Genomic DNA, 22,336 nt, shown 5'->3' on the forward strand with positions numbered 1-22,336 from the left:
CATATATAAGCATTCACCTTTTAGAGAAGATTAATTGTCCCAGAACCCATCGTGTGACTGTGCACACATATGAATGACCACCAGCCCAGACTGTAGAAGTAAGAGATTACCAGGAAGTGCTGAACTGAAGACTAGAGGTGAATATTTAAATATAGACCAGACTGGCTTCTTCTCTCCACAGTTAGCAGCTGGGCTTGCTCTCTCACTCCCAGGGTTGGAGATCAGAGGCCTGCAAAATATGTGGAGAACTGGCATGAGTCGTAAAACAGCCTCCCAGCAGAAACTGAAGTTGAACGTTAGAGGGATCCAGCCATAAAGAATGAGATCTACGATAAGAACTCTCAGAGGTCTGCAGCTCTAAATCAGAAGAGGGTATGTAGGCAGGCGGGTGCTCTGATAATCCATCACTTTGTTTAATCTCTACCTGGAAACCATCTAATAGGATTTAAAGCTACTGTGAGGGGTGGGGCAATACATCAACTGGGGGGGGGAGGATACATTTCCTGCACTGCAGAAATCAAGTCCAAGGAACCCAAGTCATGGCTTACCTGCAAAAGCAAAGATATTCCGACATGGAAAAGACAATCATCAGGAATAGATGACAATTCTGCCTGTGATATCTTTACGCGTGGAAACTGCATGCATGCCTTTCGCCTGCATGTCTGTGCAAATGGCACCTAAATGCAACACGCGCCTTGAGAAAGCTCACGATGGGCTATGTCCTTAGGACTCAAGCCTTATCATGTATAGACCTTGCAGGATATCTGATCTCACTCTGGCATGAAGACTGTGATGCCTCACAACTCTGCCGTGCACATATAGCGAACAGGCCATGCAGAAACGGCTGTGTCACAAGACAGCTGTACATATCACATTTGTGACAGCCTCCATTACCCTGTCCTGCTACTTTATCCGTTTATACAGCACTTGAAATCGTCAAAGGGTTTCAGAATCTTTATTGTGCTGTTATTGCTTTTTTCACTTGGACACATGGGGAAAACACCTGTTTGTCTACAGACCACAACAAGAGGTGGGATTTGAACGGAGGCCAATTAGGGCTGATCAACATGCTCAGCAAAATCAAATCGTATATAGAGAGCTTGTGGAATTAGAACATTTCTGACTCCAGATGCAGGGAGAATTGCATTTCTAAATGCTCCTTTTGTTAAAAACAACAACACTATTGTCTTCAAAGAGGGGTCCTAGATTATTAGAAAAGCATATAAGCTTTCTTGCAGACAGTCCCAGGTTCCGTCTCCTGCATCTCCAGCAAAAGGTTCTCAGACATCAAGGCTGGGAAACTACTCTGCCTGAGGCCTTGAAGAATTGCTGCCAGTTGGAGTTGACAGTAGTGGGGTATATGGTGTGAATCAGGCAACCTCTTATGTCAGGGGTGGGAAACCTCTTTCAACCCCAGGGCCAAATTCAATGTCAGTGAAGTGCTGGGGGGGGGGGGCGCTGAAGGCAAAGGGGCAAGGCCCCAAATACCACCATATTGTTGCTTACAGCTTTTACTGACAGTAGCTAAGCCTTAGCAGAGGCATTTCAACCTTTTAGAATGCGGAGAAAACTGTATAGAAGCTGGGAAACCACCGAACTATTGGTGGTTGGAGGAAAGGGGGTGGGGCTGGGGGAGTGAGCGTGGCCATCTGGGGAACCCCAGAGGGCTGGATCAAGATTCAAGGAGGGCTAGATTTGGCCCCCAGGCCTGAGGTTCCCCACCATTGTTTTGTGTCCTCAGAAAGCTGTACATATATCTATGGAGCCACGGGGTAGAGTGGGGGTAGGGGACCTTTTTTTCTGTCAAGGGCCACACTTCACCTGGGGTCATCTGCCAGGGGTCACATGTTGGTGGGGGCTGGGGCCACCCCTTCCCTCTCTTCATCCTTCACGCTTGCCAGAGGTCTGAACTGGTTGCTTGCGAAGACCTTTTGAAATTAGGCCGGGGGCTGCAGGTGGCCCACCCCTGTGCTGGAGGCAAAGTCTTCTTTCTGGTGTTGGGCAGGAGTTCTGCTCCCTGAAGTCTCTAACTGGGGACACCAGGGACTGAACCCAGAGGATCAGTATCTTAGCAGCAGCCTTCAGCCCCTTCTGGGGAGAGGAGTTCACAGTTCTATAGGCAATTACAGCAACCTGCAAACAATCCAGTCAGAAAAAAACCCACGTCTTTTTCCTGAAACAGCCTGGAATTCCTTGTCTGTGAACATAGGGATTGCAATCTTAGGAGAACTGGCTCCAGATTACTACTGATTGTGTTAGCAGGCCTTCAGAACTCTCCCCCACCCCTCCCTTGCAACACCGGTCAAACTTTATACAGCTATTGATACTATTCTAGTACTGAAACACTGAAATTTGAGGCTCATGAAAACAATCTACTCCCGACTCACCTTTCCTGAAGTTGTGTGCGTGTTACGTGAGCCCTGAAAACAGACTGGATGAGCCTCGCAGCCTCCTCTTCTGCTGTGCAATCAGCAGCTAAATGCAAAGAGCTGGGCCCATGAGATAAATCCAGGTTCTAGAAGGGGAATCAGAACAAGCAGGTGTTGGGTCTTTAATACATTCTTTGGCACCTTAACAGATTCTGATATTTCCACCCTCAGTTCTGAGCCTTCCTTAGCCATCAGCAGCAAGCAGCAACTGCCTGCTTTTGTAGTCCTCTGTGGATAGGACTAGATTCCTGCAGCTGATCTGGGATTTGTGCAACTTGCTAAGTAACAAAAAAATGGCACCATCAGTATGTGGCTGCAAGATAACAAAGGATGCTGAATATGAAGTATTCAAACCTTCAAGATAAGACACCTCTGGGTTGAGAGGCAGCACACTGGACTGGCCAAGAAGTGCTGAACATCAGAGGAATCTACGGCTCTCAAAATTTCCCAATTGTGAATGTTTTAGAGAATTTGGCAGGCTCTGCGGGGGATTTGATGCTTGTTCGTGTTTTGTAGAAAATGCTCATGTACGCAGAATTTTAAATATTAGGACCTCCAATCACATATTCTAGAGATTCAGGCAATTCAGGTTTGAAATCTTTAGCAGCAGCAGTTTGCAAATGATTTCCTCCCCTGTGCTTCAGCTGCCAGTAATCCAGTGATACTCACATTCCCCCAAGATCTTGTCCAACTCTGTCTACCAGTGCTTTCCCAGTTCTACCCAGCTATCAATCCCTGCCAAAAATTCCAATCAACCAATAGTAACAGCGAACATGAGAACTAAAAGAATGTATTTTGATTTTATTTATTCAAAATATTAATTGAATACCTAAAGAGAACATTATTTTCTTAATTTGGAGTTCCGCTCACAGGATGTGGGTGGCTCTCAGATTCTGGCTGGATAACAGGAATTAGAAACAGGCCACAGGGAAACTCAGACCTCTATCAAGCTTGTCCTAGGATGAGATAGCTGTTCCCTTGACTCAAGGGTAGTTTTGTTGGGCTAGTTGAAAGATAACTTAAGTAAACATCACATCAAGTTTAACTTTCTGGTAAGAGCAAAGTTGCCTGTTGCACAATCCTAGAAAAAGGCTTTGCCTCAACAATTAGCCTTTGGTAAGAAATACAATCAACGTTAAACAAGATGCTATATATTAGAGAAGGAACAACAGCTTCTATGGAGTGTTTGGAAGTATTGAATAAATCTGCAACTTTTAAGGAGTAATATTGTAACAGGAACACTATTCTGTTGTGTCAAGTGAAGATATAGATACAAAAGCTTAGAGACAATATGTGTTTCTTTAATGGGCACCGATGGCTAAAAACTGCTTGCTCAAATGGCCACTGATGGCTTTTGAAGTGGTAGTTACTACATACTGGACATCCCCAACCATTTGGGTGAGGTCTCAATTGAAATAGTTTGGGAGTTAGAACGTAGCCAGCAAAGAAGAGAGAAACCGGAGTTTTTGCAGGAAGTTGACAAGAAGCAACGTTTGGGGGATTCGAAGTGAATGTTGTTTGCTTTGGGGGAACTGGTTCCACTGAATGCATAATACTGTCAGTCTGGGTGCTTGCCTGTTCCCCTAAAGTGAAACTGTATATATTTGTATATAAAGACATTTTAAAAACCACAATGGATCCCAAGGTGTCTAGTGAAAGCAGAACAGCACTTCTGCTAAAGTAAGCGAGGGGTCATGATTTCTGCTGAGTCCCTGCCACCACTTGCAGCCTTTCATGCCATATCCCTCCCCAGTCCAAGGGCCCCCTGACCCTCAGGATTGGCTTCTGGTGGGGCACTAGGAGCTGCAGCAGGCAGGGAGGGCAAAAGCCTTGTTCCCTGAACCCTGCTTGCAGTTTTAGGGATCCATGCCAAAGTCTTCATGCTATGATATGGCTATATAGGTCCTGCAGGTTCAGAGATGGTATATGCTACTGGGTTGCAGCTGCTCCTGGGCAATAACAGAGGAGGCCTGCATGCCCTCCTTGTGGACATGCTGGAAGCATCTGGTAGAGAACAAGATAGTGGGAGAATAGACTTCGGTCTGATCCAGCAGGGCTCTTTTTATGTTACTCAGTTCTCACAAAGAAAATGAACCTGTAAAACAGGGGTGCAGAACCTCATGCCATGGGGCCAAAGCCAACCTTCTGGGGTTCCCCAGAAGGCCATGCCCCTTCCCCGGATCATCAAGCTTTTGCACATTTCTCCCCCATTCTACAAGGTTGAAATGCCTCTCCTAAAGCTCACCTACTGGCAGTAAGATCTTTAAGATGGGACGTGCTGGGATTTTTGGCCCTGTCCCTTTCGCCCCACCACTGGAATGCCCCTCCACCCCTGTACCGAGAACTTCTCCAAAATGCAATGTGGCACTCAGGCTGAAAGAGGTTACATCTTTTACATCAACCCCCCTGATGTAAAAGATTGGTTTTCCCTCTTGGGGACATGGGAGAACATGGAACAATATCATAGCAAACTCACATGATAGAGATTGAGGAGGAATTTGTTGGTATCAAACCAGGATTAAAATTTGGGCCTCTGCCCCTCTGCCCTGCAGACTGCCTGCATACCATAGGAAAAGACAGGGGCAGATTGACTTTTATCATTGCTTGCCTCGATGGTTACCTTGTTTCCGGTGCTTGGTATGTTGGGGGAGTTTCGACCTTGCGTGTTACTTGATAATAGTTTCTGCCGAGCTAAATGTCCCCTGAAAGCTGCCTGGAGCACAACAGCCACCTAACAAGACGCACACAGAGAAAGAGAAAAATAAACGGGTGTTCTCCCTTGTAAGATGGCAGCTACAAATTAAAGTACAGCCCGAGGGAGAAATGGTATTCCAGCAAAGGACTGTTTTCCCTGTGCAACAAATGTTTCCCTGCCAGTCAAAAAGCATGCTGAACCACAATTCAAAAGACTGCTCTGGCCGAAAAGAAACAGTAAGAGAAACCTACCCATGTGCAAACCCCACAATAAAAATTCAATTTGGGAATTTACACATGATCCAACCTGTCAAATGCAACTGTATCTTAGCAGCTAACATTTCATTGGTGAAGCTATGTCAATGTCTTGGGAGCTCATCTACCCATGAGGCTTTGCCAGCTGATGAAATCATCAAGCGTCGTGTCCTGGTGATTGCATCATATGGAAGTCTCCATTCCTGGTACAGAATATGACAACGGTACAGGACACTGCCTGACTCAAAACAGCAGCAATGTAAACTGTCTACCAGTTGTAGGCCTGCAACTTTGAAATCAATTAAATGGTTAGATTAATTGATTCTTTAAAAACCAACTAAAAATGTACCCTGATTAATCAGGCAGCAGACTACGTGCACACACACAATTGTTTACAGTAAATACTTGTTATTAGTGGTTATTAATTTAAAGCCCTAATAAACCCCGGGTGAGGAACATGTGGCCCTCCAGATGTTGCTGGATTCAACTCCCATCAGTCTAGCAAGACTGCTCAGGGGTGTTGAACCTCTTTCAGTCCAAGACGATGACGAGGAATGTTGGAAGCTGCAGTCCAACAACATCTGGAGGGCCACAGGTTCCCCATCTCCAACCTAAACCATTTAGGACCAGGATACCCTCAGGCAGGGGTGCAGAACCTCAGGCCAGGGACCAAATCCAGCCCTTCTAGGGTCCCAATCTGGTCCTCAGTGGTTCCCCAGAAGGCCATGCCCCCTTTTCCCCAACCACCCTTCCTTTGATGGTTTCCCGACTTTAGTTTTTCCCACATTCTAAAAGGTTGAAATGTCTCTCCTAAAGCTTAGCGACTGGCAGAAAGAGCTTTAAACTAAAATATGCTAATATATATGGTATATGATTATATATGGTTAATATATATGGTATATAGATTATCTCCATAGCTGCACCCAGCTTGTGGAACTCCTTGCCCTAGGAGAAACATCTGGCTCCCTCCCGGATTTCTTTTTGCCACCTTAAAGGTGCAATCCTATGAATGTTTAGACAGAAAGAAGTCCTACAACCCCCAGCATAGCCTAGCCACCCATGGTGGCTTGGGAATGCTGGGAGGTGTAGGACTTTTTTTCTGTCTAAACATGCATAGGGTTGCGCCTTAAGACAATTCTATACCACCAGGCATTTAATTTGCCTGGTTAATTTGTATTGGTTACTTCTTTATCTGCTATCCTGTCTTTGTTTAATTCTCTTTTTTTTAAAGCGATTAAAGATACAATTAAGTGGTTGTGTGTGTTTGTCTTTCAAATTGTTTTCCGATTTGGATTGTCAGTTGCTCTGGGCAATTTCTGAAATGGAAAGATGAGATCAAGATTGACTAAAATACATAAACTAAAACACAGCAGATGGTAAATGAACCTTAAATGAAGTACCAATGAGGGATCCCCTCCCCCACCCTCCCAAAGCAAAAACCCACATTAGAAGAGAAGAGGAATTTTCTTCAGGGAAGGAAAGGGTTAAAACCCCTTCCTATGCCTGCTTTGATTTTGTTAATTATCAGCACTGCCCACCCACCCAATACAATTTGCATTAAAAAACAACAACATGCATGTTAGATGCAAAGATGCATTTAACCTCAGGTGCAGTTTGACACTCACACTAACAACATTTTACAGACAAACTCTCTGCCTTCAAAAGGGCAAAAATAAAGACAGGGACCAGAAAATAGGGGCAGCTGAAACATATGAAGTGTCTGACTCTTCGTGACCCCATGGACCATAGCATGCCAGGCCTTCCTGTCCTCTGCTCTCTCCCGGAGCGTGCTCAAGTTCATTTATACACACTTACCTGGGCGTAAACCCCATAAAACCCAGTGGGGCTGACTTCTGAGTAACACACATGGTATTCCACCATTAGCCTCAACAAAATCAACTGCATTCCTCTTTGGCCATCCAAGAATTCCACCTGGCATGCAGGTGTACATGCTGCACACAGACACCAAGCATCCCTGAACTGACACGTATGGAGGTGAGACCTACTCACCTTATCCAGTGCAACCCCTTTAATCTGAAATGGATGAACAGTGGATTAAAATAAAGTATTTCCTACTCTTTTGAATTAAGCTTGCTCACATATTTTGTGTGTGCCTCTCACTGCCATCTCTTAGATTCGGGATATGCCCCTGGCACTCGGAAACAAAGTTTGAGAGGCCCACAAAATATTTTGCAGTTATTATCTATATCTATATTTCATTTTTACAAACAAGTTTTTCCAGAGGAGCTTACAGGAAAATTTAGGAACTTAACAGCTGCAACAAAATGAAGCATATAAAGTCAAGTCATATTTGCCCCCCAGTGTAATTCATATTACTCAACCGTATCTGAACATTTATGTCTGAACAGATGGAGTTACATCATTGTCCATGCAGCTCAGTTTTGTCTCCGCTGACTGGCAGTGGCTCTCCAGAGTCTCAGACAAGGGTACTTCCCAGCTCTGCCATCTGAAATCCTTTTCCAGTGGTGATGCCAGGACTTGGGCCCTTCTGTGTACAAACCACATGCTCTACCACTAAGCTAAAGCCTGTTCCCAATATCCCTGTGCCTAGTGCATACACGGAAAGCACTGAACATTAAGCAAGTCTGCAGTTGCACTGTACACGTGCAGAAAAAGAAACACCCAAATTCCTAGTCCCTATGGTTGCAAAGATAGATTTGAAACCATGTGAACATTTACATGGTGAAAGCTCAGGAGCCAAAAGGGGCCAGATGCCAAAGGGTGTCACTGCCCTGCACAACTGTCCCCGCATCCCCTGCTAAGTTTTCTTTGCTCTTCTGCTCCCATAATATGTCCCGATGCACAACTAAAAAAGCTTCACCTTGGTTTTATAAGCTTTCCATCGTCTTTGGATGGCTCGAGCAGCTTGTTCCTTTCTGTGATGTTCAGGAGGGCAAGGAGGTGAAAACCCCAAATTTGAACCCCTGAAATTAAGCACGCAAGCTGGGTGCAACTCTTGACATCTGGAGTGAAATTCCTGCTGGCCCTTAAAAGAACATTGAGGAAAAAAATGAATGGACAGGCAGCAGTCCAGAGGAGTGAGAATTACTGCCTCAAAGCAAAGTGGCAGCTGGGGAGAAGATACCAACATTAATGAATACCTCCTTGTGCCAGCACTGCAAAACAATTAATTAATTAATACTTACAAACACGCACACACACATTTTTAAAACCCCATAAATCTCTGGGGGAGGTGAGGATAGGGTTGAATGCTGATCATTTGACCACCTATTTCTTGACCACTGTCCAGGAAAAAAAATCTGCATTATACATAATTTTTGTCGATCTGTCTGGACATACATGATATTATTTGCTCAATTTTGAAATAATGCTGAACCATACTTTAGTGCAGCCTTCTCCAACCTGGCACCTTCCAGATGTTTTAGACTTCAACTCCCATCAGCCCCAGACAGCCTGGCCAATGGTCAGAAATGCTGGGAGTTGTCCATAATATCTGGAAGGCACCAAGTTGTGGAAGGCTGGTTCAGCGCTATGTGAATGAGCATGCTCAAGCAGGAGGAGTGTGGAGGCATCTGCTCCCTGGTTTAAACTAACCAGAGTTTTTTGTTATATCCAAACCAGGAACTGCAGTTAGTCTAAGTTGATTTATTGAAACAATCTAAGATCAGAAACCACGGTTTGATCTTGCTTGTTTCAATAAACCATGGTTTAAAGTAACCACAGTTTGGACCACTTCGGACACAACGACAAACTGCAGTTAGTTTAAAGCAGGAAGCAGAAGCTTCCAATCTCCTCCTCAGGATGGATCCAAAGAAAGAATGGGGAGTTCGTGAGCCTGAGGCTTGATCAGGTTTGTTCTCATAGTGCTACTCTATGATTTAGCATTAAGTCCAAACTGGGCCACTATAAGGCTAAACAATAAGCAGTCATTTGATATATGCCTTTCCTATCTATTATATTAAAGGTTTGGAAATGGGAGGGAATTAAAGAGTGAATGGCAGAAGAAAGGTAACTGGTGCAGGAGGAGAGAAGGATGAAAAGAGTGGACAATGTGTGCAAGGACAGAGAATTAAGGAGGGAGGGGTATGCTAGAGAAATGGAAAGAACAACAAATGAATGAGGGAGAAAAGCAGGAAAAAAATAAAGGACATGGCCAAGAGCAAAAGGAAAGCAGCATGGTAAGAACTACAGACAAGTGAAAGAAGGGACTGAGACAAGAAGGGTTAGGGGGGAGAAAAGGAAGGAGTGGATGGAGGAGAGAGAGAATAAACACCAATTCCAAACACTGATCCTGCATGAGAGCCAAGGCAAAGAGAGAGTGTGGCCTTTCCACACCGAGGAGTTTCCTGCCATTAACTAATCAGCATGGGAGCAAGCAAGGACAGAGATCTCCTAGCCAGGTTACTGGTGACGATGCATTCCCTCTCCATTGATACCCTAAGCTATACATTCCCACCAATCCAGTCTTAATTGTTATGAGGCCATGCATCATTCTCTACCAGCCACCTACCATGAGAGTACCAAAGGCGCTCTCACTCTCTCTTTCACACACTATAAATGTAAAATTCAATACTTGGCTGGAGGAAGGCTTCAGGAGGGAAGCAATCCAAGAAACTATTAAAATCCACAGCCAAACAATGCCGAAGCATCAAGCATCCCACACAGAGGCTTCGACAGAAGCCAGATGAGTCAACAGGAGACGACATGCTGTACCAGACACATCAAACTGTGGGTTTTACCTGATCGGAGGGTTCTGTGGCATTACTTCTAGCCTGTCTACAATTTGCTTCTTGGTTTTCCTCCAGTTCTCTCACCTTCTCTGTTAGCTTCTGGATTTCTTCCCTGCAAAAGCATGAAACGAATCATTAGCACGGAGCTTCCCACAGAACTGTTAAGCCCACATACATCCACAGTGCCAGCCCTACAGCATAAGCAACACAGGCAGAGGTTTGGAGTGGCTACATTTTTAGAGGCACTGAGGAAGCAGTGAGTCACCTGAGAGGCACACCCAAAGATGCTTTGCAATGTCATGATGGTTTCTGGCCAGGGCACAATGCTTGGATTGTGCATCTCTTCCACATTACAGGAGATCCTGTTGCGTACCTGTCAGATCTTGCAGGACAGCCTTCCTGGTGTGTCAACCTTTCTTGATCTGACCTGAGATGCCCAACACTGTTACCATTTAGAAAAGCGGTTTAATCCTTCATTCATTTTTAAGATCTAAAAATGGCTTTCCTATTTTGCATACACAGGGTGGCAGACAGTATTAAAATCCAGTGGAAACCTTTCTATTTGAGAGAACTTTTACTGCTTTTGGAATGGGGGAGGGGGAGTGAAGAAAAATGAAGTTTAGTTTCTTTTTTATTGTTAGGTTATTTATATTTATTTAAAACATTTCTAGGCTGCCTTCGGAGCAGAAACCTTCCCAAGATGGCTTACAACGTTAAAAGTCATATAATAAAAACTTATACAATAATAAGGCAGCAGACATTCATAAAATGAACACCAGAAATAAAACATTACTAAAAACTTACAACGTAATTGCAGCTACAGATCAGAACAGTCCAATAAAACATAATCAGGAGAACGGCAGAGTAAACAAATGAAGTCTTCAAGACCTCCCTAAAAGCCTGCAGTGATGGGGCCTGATAGATCCCAGATGCCAACCCATTCCAGAGGTGTGGGGCCACGGCAAAAAAGGCCTTCTCTTGTATACTTGCCCACCTAACTGCCCCCAAAGGTGGGCAATGGGTTTGGGGGGGGTGTATTTTTATTGTAATGCTGCTGTTTGTTACTGTGTAAAGTGTTTCAAGTTTTATAAGAAAAGCTGTATCTCTATCTAAATATCTCAAACAAACATGAGGGATATTTACAACACTGCTGGAAAAGGTACAGAAAAGGGCAACTAAAATGATCAAGGGCAACTCCCCTATGAGGAAAGGTGACAACATTTGGGGCTTTTTAGCTGAGAAAAAAGGTGAGTAAGTGCGGGGGACACACGACAGGATGGAGGTATATAAAATTATGCACTGTGTGGAGAATGTGGATAGGGAGATATCCAATGAAGCTGAGTCATGGGAGATTCTGGACAGAGGAAAGGAAGCACTTGTTCACACCACACACAGTTAAATTATGGATTTCGCTACCACAAGATGTAGTTATGGCCACCAACTTGGACAGCTTTACAAGTAGATTGGACAGACTAATGGAGGATCAGGCTATCAATGGCTGCTAGTCATGATGGCTATATATTTTGTCCATTATCAGAGGCAGTATGCCTGTGTATGCCAGTTGCTGGGGAACACAACTGGGGAAGTGGGAGGGTGCTGTTGCACTCATGTCCTGCTTGTGGGCTTCCATCTGTTCAATCTGTTTCTGGAGTGGAGAGGCCTTTGGTTTGATCCAGCATGCCTCTGCCTACGTTCCTAATAAAAGTACCCGCAGCAAGAGGTGAGCATGTGGCTTGTACAACCAATGCTAAGGCATCTGAAGCAAATCCATACAGAGCAGCAACTGACCATACTTATTCTATAAGGTTAACAAATTGGATTGCTAAATCCTGTTATAAGAAGTGGGGAAAACTTAAGACAGATTATAAATATAGCTCAAATAATGAAAGAGTCTTTCCAAATATCTATTTTCAGGTTACAAAGGAATATAAACATATGATAGCCTTAAGGAAATGGCAAACTCACAAGAAAGCAAATGTTGCTGAATGCTTCACTAACTAGAAATACTAGTGAATTTTTGGAAATTAGTATCGGGAGCATTGATATGTCCAACTGGTGAATTACAATAAATATGCCAGTTGAGCGAGTCACAAAATACAAATACCTAGGAACTTGGTTTGATGAAAGAAATGAATGAACACAAGAGATAAACGCAAGAGTGGAGATGGCAAGAACAGTGTTTGTTAAAATTAAACACTTATTATGTAATTGGGACCCTAAACTTGCTGTAAGGATTCAGATGGTAAGATGCTACGTGTTCTCAATATTATTTTACTGAGTGGTTTGGACACTTAAGAAGAACAATCTGAGGAAAATTTAATCCTTCGAAATGTGGATATACCGATGCATGCTGAAAATACCGTGGACTGATCGAGTAACAAATGAGAAGATACCATGCAGAGTAAGCAAACAAACAGAATTGGCAAAGACCATCAAGAGAAGAAAGTTACAATACCTTGGTCATATTATTCGAGGCGAAAGAGACGCCATACTCCAACTCATTATACAAGGGAAAATGGAGGGAAAAAGATCAATAGGAAGAAGATGAACATCACAGTTAAAGAATCTGATGAATGGTTCAGCTGTACTTCTATACAACTATTCACGGCGGTGGCATCAAAAACGAAAATAGCTGTAATGATAGCTGACCTCCGATAGGAGATGGCACCTTAAGAAGAAGTCCACCATATTTATGGGAACAATATTTCCATAAGCTTAGTGATCCTAATAAATGCATGTTTCTAGACTCTTCTGTGCTTTTGGAATCACTGGTGACCCTCCTGTAAGGACATAAGAACAAGAGGAGCCATGCTGGATTAGACCAACAGTCCATCTAGTCCAGCATACTGTTCGCACAGTGGCCAATGAACTGTTGATGGGAAACCCACAAACACAGCACCCTCCCACCTATGTTCTCCAGCATCCGGTGTTCTGGCATACTGCCTCTGACACTGGAGGTAGCATGTAGCCATTAGGACTAGCAGCCACTGAGAAATTAGTGACCTTACTTCTAGAGAACATTTCTAGACTGTCATCTCAAGAGGCTGCCGGTCCCGACGGCATACCTGCCGAGGCCAATAATGGGTGGTAGATTCCACACTTTTCACTATAGTAAACAATTCTGGGAAAGTGCCTGTAAATTGGCAGAAAGCGAAGATGCTGCTTTTATATAAAAAAGAAGAGTGATCAGACCCTTCCAATGATCATCCAATCAGTTTGTTACCTGTGCTTGGGAAGCTTTATGCTTCATATCTGTGCTTGAAATTGAAGGGTTGGATTCATGGTTCTAAGGCAAAGACACTCCCTGAGGCAGCTGTTGCCAAGCCAGTTCTGTGGCTCCTAGTGGGTTCGAACAACTATCCTACAGGTTCAGGGTCTCCATCAACTTGGTGAGATTGTGGAGGGGGATTGAGGAAAATCCTACAGCAAACTGTATGAGTTTAGATACTGGGTAACAAAAACCTGGCTTTTGCACATATTTGCTGTATGCAAAGCAGCTTTCCCAGGATTTATTTTTTAATTTTCTTTTTTTAATACTTTAACCAGCAGAAATAGACAAAGAAAAAGAAATTAAATGATGTAAGGCTTTCAGAGAGAACAAGAAGTTTTTCAGACAATTTCTTTCACCTTATCCTCCAAGACTGCAACAAAAGAGACCTGGACTATGTCAGACGACACCTAGACACTTAACTCTTTAACAGCCAGCTGATTTTGAAGGACAAACCTTTGGCTTTTCAGCTTCTTCACTAGTCTACAGAGATGCTCACATTCTTCTGGGGGATTGTATTCCTTAGCAACTGACTGATCCAGCTGTGCAGAAGCCAATGGAGAGAGCAACGGTGACATGTTGGTCTCTGAAAGCTGCAACCTGCCATTCTGCTTCTCATCCATTTTCTGGAAATGGAAAACAAGCAATGGTCATTGACAGTCCTTTCCTGCACATTACCCCATTCCATGTATTTCTACTGATCTAGGGGCACAAGAAACCCTGCTCTAGCATGAAAACATTCACCTGCAGGAATCACCTATGGCCACAGAACATTATGCCAGAGGCAACTACTAGCGAACACTTTTGAGGTTTGAGTAGTTCCTGCAAGTAGGAACTGACTGAAAGTAGAAGCAGTTTATAAGCCAGGATACCCTCTCAAAAAAGCAGAGGCCACTTCCTGAAAAGGCCTTTGTTTCTTTTGTCTCTCATCTGAATGCAAACCCCAGTCCAGATCAACTCTGGAGCCCCCTGACCAAAAAGACTGCACGGTAAAGTAATGGCCACACCCTAAAAATATGCCAATTGGCCCATAATATTGTATAAAAACAAGCAAGTTCCTGGGTTGTGTCTCTCTGTCACAGATTAATGGGAGTGGCCCAATGAACTCAGCAGCTGAAATGGTTTCTGTCCAACCAGCTCTAAGATGGCTATCCGTCACTCACTTTCTCCAACTTTGAAATCCGCCGAACCAGCCTCTGTCTGCTCCATTCAGTGTGATCTGAGGAAAGTTAACGAAGTTTTCAAACTGGAAGTCAGACTTGCAAGAGACATAAATCCCTGAAAGGAAAGGTCCGAGTCGCAGGAATCTGAGAGACACTATTTATAAAAGCTGGAACAGCAGATTATCTTGAGAGATTTTGACATCAAATCAAGCTACCTCCTACTGGTTTAACTAAGGTGGGGCAAGTGAGGGACATGCCCTGGTTTTATAAACAGGAAAAGATCACATAGTGTTTCAACAGCTACTAAAATAGTTGTTCTCATATAATACTTTCTTCTTCAGCATTAAATAGTTGAGCATGTTTTCAGGAGAGCTGCTGAAAAGTAAGGTATCAGATTGCAGAGAGGCTTAGTAGGGGCCCAAGGAGTGTCTTCTGAGCACTCCCTCTGCTTAACACCAGGGGTGGCCAACTGACAACCCATGAAGCTGCTTTATATGACCTCCGGGTTGCCCTATCATTCCTGCCTCTTATTAGGTCCCCACAAATGCTTGAGTTTGCCCTTCATGCTTTTTGTACTTCCACTTCCCCCTATGTTAGACCACACCTGAGGAGTCTGTTCAGTTACACTCTGGTTCCCTCAAAGCTGTAAGCAGTCGTCAGAGTAGAACCATGAGCCAGAAACGAGGAGCCAATGCTGAAGGACAAGCCAGAAGACAGAGCCAAAGAGGAAACCAAAACACACCAGATCCAGGAAGGCTGCTGTTGCCCTGGGGAAGTCCCAGCTCAAGCAGGAAGCCTTTTATAGCTCTTTCTGACTAGGAGGTCCCAATGGTCAGCTATGGTGGGCAGGCCAGTCTTGAGCTTGAGAACACTTTTACCTCAGAAGATGCTCCAAATGTCAGTCCTGGAGGCTCACTGCATGCGGCAGAGCTAAGGGCTATTGGCTGTAGTCCTGGAGGATCATGACAGGTTCCACCTCAACGCTGGAGATTTGGCCCACCCAGGATGCGGTAAAGCCTTAAACAGCCAGGCCATACCTCTGCAGTCCACTCCTCTTCCAGGACAGCCAGACCATACCTCTTCCACTGGTCTTCCGACAGCACTTACTTGTTGCTTTACTGGAGGTAGGAGAGCTTCGCAGAGCTTGGTCTAGATCTACTTTTAGTGTCCGATTCTCATCTTGCAACTCTTTGATGCTCCTGGATAATTGCAGGACAGCAGTGTTGAGCACCTTCGGCTGTTTCCTCTCAGGAGGAGATCTGCAGGTACAAATGGGGAAAACACTGCTGCAGCCAAGACCAAAAGCATAATGTAAAATGCAACTAACTGGACCAACAAGTTGACCGAGCCACAAAACAGCAGCAATTAATTGCAAACGTGCCCCTCTATAGTTATTTTCACATGTAGCAGAACTGAGAGCTGGTGTGATGTAGTGGACAGAGTGCTGGACTTGGAACAGTGAGTCCTGGGTACAAATGCCCGCCCTGCCATCAAGTTCACAGAGTGACCTTGGGCCGCTTACATCCTCTCAGCCTAATCTCCTTCACAGGGTTGTTACAAGGATAACATGGAATACCCCCATGTGCAATGTCCCAACCTCCTTAGAGGAAAAACAGCTACAAATATCATTAATACCATCAGCAGCATCTCGAGAATGACACAAGACAGGAGTTAATGCTATCAGCATGCTGCATGAACTGGATACAACTCCTGACAAGTTACCCATCAGTGACGGAGTGCTATCTTGCCCCTTAAAATTCATACATCACAAAGCTGGTCCCATACCAGCCTGCTTCACAGCATGTAGAAGTATCCAGATTGAAGGGAAGTTCTAAACTTCAGTCCATTTAATACTGTAGAGGCAATGGATTATGCCACAACAGAGGAGATTTGGGAGAAGGTCAGAGTGGGTCATTGCTCTGAACCTCTCCTTCCTAGGTCCCAGATAAACAACATTCTACTTACAGATATACTTGTCTTTAACTGACACCTCTCTTATGTACAATAGATTTTGTGCACTTTATGAGTGTGGAATAGATCCTAATGATAAATTAACAGTTTCCAGACTAGGTTTAAAAAAACAAAGAGGTTTTTAAAAAATATCTAGTTCAAGAGAAAGTTGTGACTTCATATTCAGTGTGTATATCTGCAACAAAATCTGACCAAAAAGGCCAGGATACTGAAGGCTGATGAAAAAGGGCCTTTGAACAAAGGTCGCCCTTCATGAACTTGGCAGGAATTACTCAGATCAAAAGCTGCTGTGGATGAGACAAGCAAAGAAACTAAAATATAAAGTAGTTTCACCTGTAACTTAAAACCAAATTCTGAAACTAAGCCTTCAGAAAGGAGAAGCAGCTCTGTCCAAAGATCGTGCTGCTGGGCCTGGGAGCAGGGCCGGAGTCAAGGGCAGGCATGCTTGGGCCCCTGCTGCATGCCCACATCCCAGCAGAGGCCCACTGACAAGGGCCCCCTGGACTTGCTCCTTCTCTTCGCCAGTGTAGCCTGCTTGTTCACCTGCTTCTCGCTCTGGCCCAGACAACAGCAATGCTGGGGAGGAGCAGCAGATGCCCCTGGCTACTTGCTCCCGGGCAATCTCCCTGCCAAACAAGCAAGTGGTAGCAATGGGGGGGGGGGAGCAAGGGCAGCTGGTGACCATGGCGGTGAGAAGGCAGAGTCCCTTTGAGGGTGTCTTGCCCAAGGGCCCTCGAAAACTTGGAGCCAGTGGTGCCCTGGAGAAAACTGAACCTTGTTCAGACAACCTAACATTCAAAGTCCTCTATGGCCTCCCCACCCCGGCCCCATCTCTCTGGGCTCATATCCTGATACATCCCTGCCCATGACCTTCGCGCCTCCAGGCCCTCAGCCATCCAAAGATCTCCTGCTCCCTCAAATGACTCCGCCCTTCCTTCCTTCTCACTTCTCATCCCTGGAACTGCCTCACAGAACCTCTCTGTGATACCACATCCCTCACTTCTTTCAAACTACTCCTCAAAACCCACCCTTTCCATAAAGCGTTTGACACAAATCCCTAGCCTTCATACCAGGCCTCAGTATCTGTAACTGAAATAATCAGAATAAGAGAGCCAGTGTGGTGTAGTGGTTAGAGTGTTGGACTCAGGAGACCCGGTTTCTAGTCCCCACTCAGACATGAAGCTTGCTGGGTGACTTTGGACCAGTCACTGACTCTCATCCTAACCTGCCTCACAGTGTTATTGTGAGGATAAAATGGAGAGGAGGAGGATCATGTATGCTGCCTTGGGTTCCTTGCATGAGGAAAACAGGAGGGCTAGAAATGGAATAAAAATAAATAAATAAATTGCACATTCTTCCCATTTACGCCTGCCTCCATTCTCTCTCCTGTGAAACATTTTAGATTCTAAGTTCCCTGGGACAGGGTCTTGTCCTCTTGTACTGTGTAAAGCACTATGTATATGCTATGCTACTAGTATTATCATCACCACCATTCTTAATCCACTTGTTCCAATAAAGCATGGGAACAGAGGTAAGTATGGAATGGCCCCAAAGAGGGAACAAATGCATTATTTACATCTGAGATGTAGAACCCAGGCATAAGCCCCCTCTCCTATAAGCATTTTATATGCAAGCATCCTTAGGATCACAGCCTCAGTGGTCCTCGTGGTTTAGGCACATGTCTGATCATGTTCTGTGTACTGCCATCCCAGGACGAAAGCCTCACCTTTGAGATAACCGGTCCAGCATTCCCACCCTTACACATATGTCGCTCGTATCAGTGGCATTCAAGAAACAAAATTAAGTTAATCTTACTCTATATTTCCCCAAAGCTACCTTGATTTCCACACTCCTCCAGTCTTCCTCTGATCGCACAGACCTTTCTCTATCTTCTTCCTTCAGAGCTTCCATAATTTTCTTCCTCCTCTGAATCTTTCACCTGATGTCTATAGTATCTGGTCAACTTTTAGAGTTAAGAATCTTTTTCTAGGAATAGGAAGTCCCACTAGAATGCATCCCCATTTGGACTCCCGAAATGCTCATGTTAATGAAACAAACCTATTAACTAAGGTTGTTGGGTTTGTTTTTTAAAGAAAGGAACAAAAAGGTACATATTCTATATCACCTGTATCAAACTATATCAATTTTCTCACTCCATCCAATCAGCAATTTTTACATGTGTGCAAGAAGGAGCCCTTCACAAGATTGTGTTACTTTATTCTGGATGAATTCACAATATTTATAACAAAGGAAGCTGCCTTAAACCAGGCTGGACTTTTTGTCCCTCTCGTCGTGTGTCTGTGTGTTACAAGGGGCCACTTGAAGATATAGCGCAAGTGCTCAAGTTGAGACAAACAGAAAGAAACTGAGGCATGGTTCATATAAAGCTAGTAAGCGAGCAATCCTATTGGGATAGGCAGCCGCCTCTGAACGCGGAGGCGACGGCCTATCCAGTGCACGGTGGGAGGAGCGCAGAGGGGATCTCCGCACTCCGGCTGCCCTGTATTTGCGGCTAGACAGCTGATTTTGGCCATCTAGCCACAGGACTTCAGAGCGGTGGGGCGAGGCTGGACGACACATAGGAAGTGTTGTACCGGCACTTCCACATTCCCTGCCCCTCCCCGCCCCCAGGAACGCCTGCTTTTGCACCGCTCCACGCTGCTCATCTAAGTGTGGAGCCCGGGGACAATCCACGCCGCCTATGAGGGGGCAGGGGAGGGGGCGGGGAGGCGGTTTTCCAGGAACCAACCTTGGATCGCAGACTCTGAGGTTGCTTCCTGGAAACCAAACAATCCGATGGCCATCTAGCCGCTGTCTAGCAGCCATAGGATTGCACCCTAAGTAGATTTAGGTGGGACCAACTGCAGCCCATTAGCCTGTACCAAAGACATGCCAGAAATGCAACATCCGGACCTGCTTTAGGCCGTATGATGAAACATGAAATGGCACAGATTTAGTAACCTTAACACTGCCTTTTTGGACCTCTGCTTATGTCTTATTCAGCAAAACGTTTGTTTCGGGTCTATTGGACGCCATAACATCTCAATAACAAAGGTCTGTCTAACTCGGGTAGCTGTTGGAGGTGTAATGCAGTCAATGCTTCTTTTATTCATATGTTTTGGAAATGCCCAATAGTTGCCTCCTTTCGGGAGGAAGTTATCATATGGATAAACTTCGTTTTGGAAAGCTCTTTAATATTTACTGATGTACATGTTCTCTTAAACTATTTACCTGTTTCTTGGAATGTAACACATGGTCAGCGTAAATAGATTTTTCGTTCCCTCCTAGCCGCTAAAAGACTGATATTACAGTACTGGAAGGATAAAAGCTCACCGCTCATAATGAAATGGATTGAAAATCTAACAACACTAGCAGCATTTGGTATATAGGTATCACTTGCAAATGGACACATATATGGATATTTTTTACTGAAGACTATGTGTGATCTATTCTTCTTTCCTTTTTCCTAAAATGCTGTAACATTTGAAACTGAGGACTTTAAAGCATGTTGTTATACTTCCAGTTCTTTGTTTTGTTTCTGTTTGGTTTGTTGAAACTCACAATAAAAAAATTGATTAAAAAACATTGCCCTTTTGATCACACAAATTGATGGAATTAATGACTAATGAAAAAAGGGTAATGACCTTATGCTCTTTCCACTGCATATTTCCAGAAGGGTTTGCCCTAACAAGGGGTGTTCTCATATTTACTAGCACAAATTTAGAACGCAAGCTGAATCTTTAGGGCTTTTTTTTTTTTGCAAGAATGAAACGTGTTCATCCATTTATCACTATTTACCCATCCTAGTGGTAGAGGGAGGAATGGCTGTGCAGGACTTAAAAGACCCCATCCCTTGGACTACTGGAAGTATTGCCTAGTGGCTTCACTTCTTTCTGAACTTTGGGTAGATTAATATTCTTTGCGTTTTTTCCAAGTTTTTCCCCTTTTGTAATCATAAGGACTAGGAACATGTGCTTCTTTTTAACCAATACAAAATTAGATTCCCAAGTTTCCAAATCTATTCCTTACTACTAACTACGCAAAATACAGCCCTGACCTGTTGCATTATTTCTATACTGGAAGGTCTACAATTTCCTTGAAGCATTTACCTGAGAGCACCTAAGAGTGCAAGCCTATGGGGATGGCCGCAAGCCTCCGAATTCAGAGGCTAATGGCCATCCAATGCCAAGCAGGAGGAGTGGCAGAAGCGATCTTCACCTCTGCGCTCCTCTCGCTCTGCATTTTAGCTAAGCGGGTGTTTTCGCACATCTAGCTGGGGCTCTGTGGAGTGTGAAGGAAGGAGGCTGGGGAGCCCAGGAGATATGTCATAAGCCAGCCTCCCCACTCCCCTTCCCTCCCCGCCCACCAGCACACCCCCTTTCCTTCCTCTCCAAGGACACCTTTGCGACCTTGGAGATGCAGCTGAGACAATTCTCTCCATGCCATCTGTGAAGGGGAGGGGAGCTTGGATTCCTGGCTCTGAGGTCAGAACACTGACCCCAACCTTAGATCCAGGAATCCGAACTATCCTATCGCCCCCCAGACTCTGTCTAGGGTCCACAGGATTGCTCTTTAAGTGGCTAAATAACTACACAGAATACCATCAATCTCTAGTCTAAAAGGATCCATTTGGGAGGCAGGTCTAGGGATCATCTTTTTAAATTAAAGTATGTCAGAATTTTCTTCATTGCTTCTGATCATCTGCTTTCAAATGGTTTACATCTTGATTCTGGTATAAAATGTATGCCTCTATTTTAGAGGAATGTGTCCTTGACAATAATCCAGTGGAAATGAAATAGTTGAATTTAAGACGGTTTAGCTAGAGTCTGAAGTGCTTTCACTGAAGCTTTTCACTTCTTTGTAAATAAGGTGCAGTAAAATCAATAGGGATTATAGGATCAGGGAAGGTACAAACTTCAGTGGGACTTTAATCTTAAAGTAAATCCTATTGATTTCAGTGAACCTATTTCTACGTAAGTGGCTGTTAAGATTGTGGCCTTAATTAACTTAAATTCAAACATTTCATCTTAACTAGGTTTTAGGCTGGGCACTAGAGCCTTTAAGAAGCCACTGCCTTGACTTAACAGGTACAGCTTTCATCATATGTGGATAGGAATCTAAAACTGCAACTGATTAAATATCTTAGAGGTAAATACCTCTAACCAAAATGAAAATGTCCGATGGATATAACATAGTTAGGACATGGAATGTTATGAAGTTAAACAAATGTGGGGAAAGAAACCCAAAACAACATCTATATGATGAGAATTTTTTTAAAGCTTTTCACATCCTCTTACTTCACCGCAATTAGTGAAGTATAGAAATCAGACAGTAAAAACTTATACACATGCATACAGCCCCAAGGAAATAAACATACTTTCGTTGCACAGCCTTTGATTTTGCCAGCAGGGTTTGGAGTCGCTGGATCTGTAACAGACAGACTATATTAACAGAAAGGTAGAGCAAGGACCAAGATGCAGAAGAAGCTATCTTGTAAATATGCAATGCTGCATCAGAGGGACAAAAAGAAGCAAGGCAAGACAATATGGCAACATTTTGATGCTCAAGGGGTTGTGCCATGTGATCCAAGAGCTGACTACCAGGACTCCTCACAATTCTGCAGAGGGTTTCCAGAACACAACTCTGTACACTGACACTGTACGTGGCCGCTTGTGATCCAAGCTTGCATCACAGTACATGACTGTGCACCTCTGAGGTCACACACGGCTTTGTTGGCACCCCTAAATATTACAGCCCTAAGAAACTCCGACAACAAAGCACTGGAAAGGAGTGGGGGTTTTGCAGTGAAGTTCTACTCTAAGAATGTACAAGGTAGATCAGCAC

The 22,336-nt window shown here is 44.2% G+C and overlaps 1 protein-coding gene across 4 annotated transcripts in view; it reads right to left on the reverse strand.

Moving 5' to 3' along the window:
- The window catches only part of IQCE (IQ motif containing E), a 47,654-nt gene that overhangs the window by 6,108 nt on the left and 19,210 nt on the right, over positions 1-22,336 (reverse strand). For all 4 annotated transcript variants that reach the window (XM_084818266.1, XM_084818267.1, XM_084818268.1 and 1 more), the window contains exons 11-20: positions 21,870-21,919; positions 15,629-15,780; positions 14,522-14,577; positions 13,815-13,984; positions 10,100-10,202; positions 8,221-8,385; positions 7,389-7,412; positions 5,050-5,160; positions 2,388-2,515; positions 111-229 (exon numbers count right to left, since the gene is read on the reverse strand). In XM_084818266.1, the coding sequence (XP_084674392.1) occupies positions 111-229; positions 2,388-2,515; positions 5,050-5,160; positions 7,389-7,412; positions 8,221-8,385; positions 10,100-10,202; positions 13,815-13,984; positions 14,522-14,577; positions 15,629-15,780; positions 21,870-21,919 (1,078 nt within the window). The remainder of the gene's footprint in view (positions 1-110; positions 230-2,387; positions 2,516-5,049; positions 5,161-7,388; positions 7,413-8,220; positions 8,386-10,099; positions 10,203-13,814; positions 13,985-14,521; positions 14,578-15,628; positions 15,781-21,869; positions 21,920-22,336) is intronic.

This window comes from Heloderma suspectum, chromosome 12 (assembly GCF_057233095.1).
Source record: "Heloderma suspectum isolate Gila_16-S chromosome 12, 16-S_ref, whole genome shotgun sequence".
Classification (NCBI taxonomy): Eukaryota; Metazoa; Chordata; class Lepidosauria; order Squamata; family Helodermatidae; genus Heloderma; species Heloderma suspectum.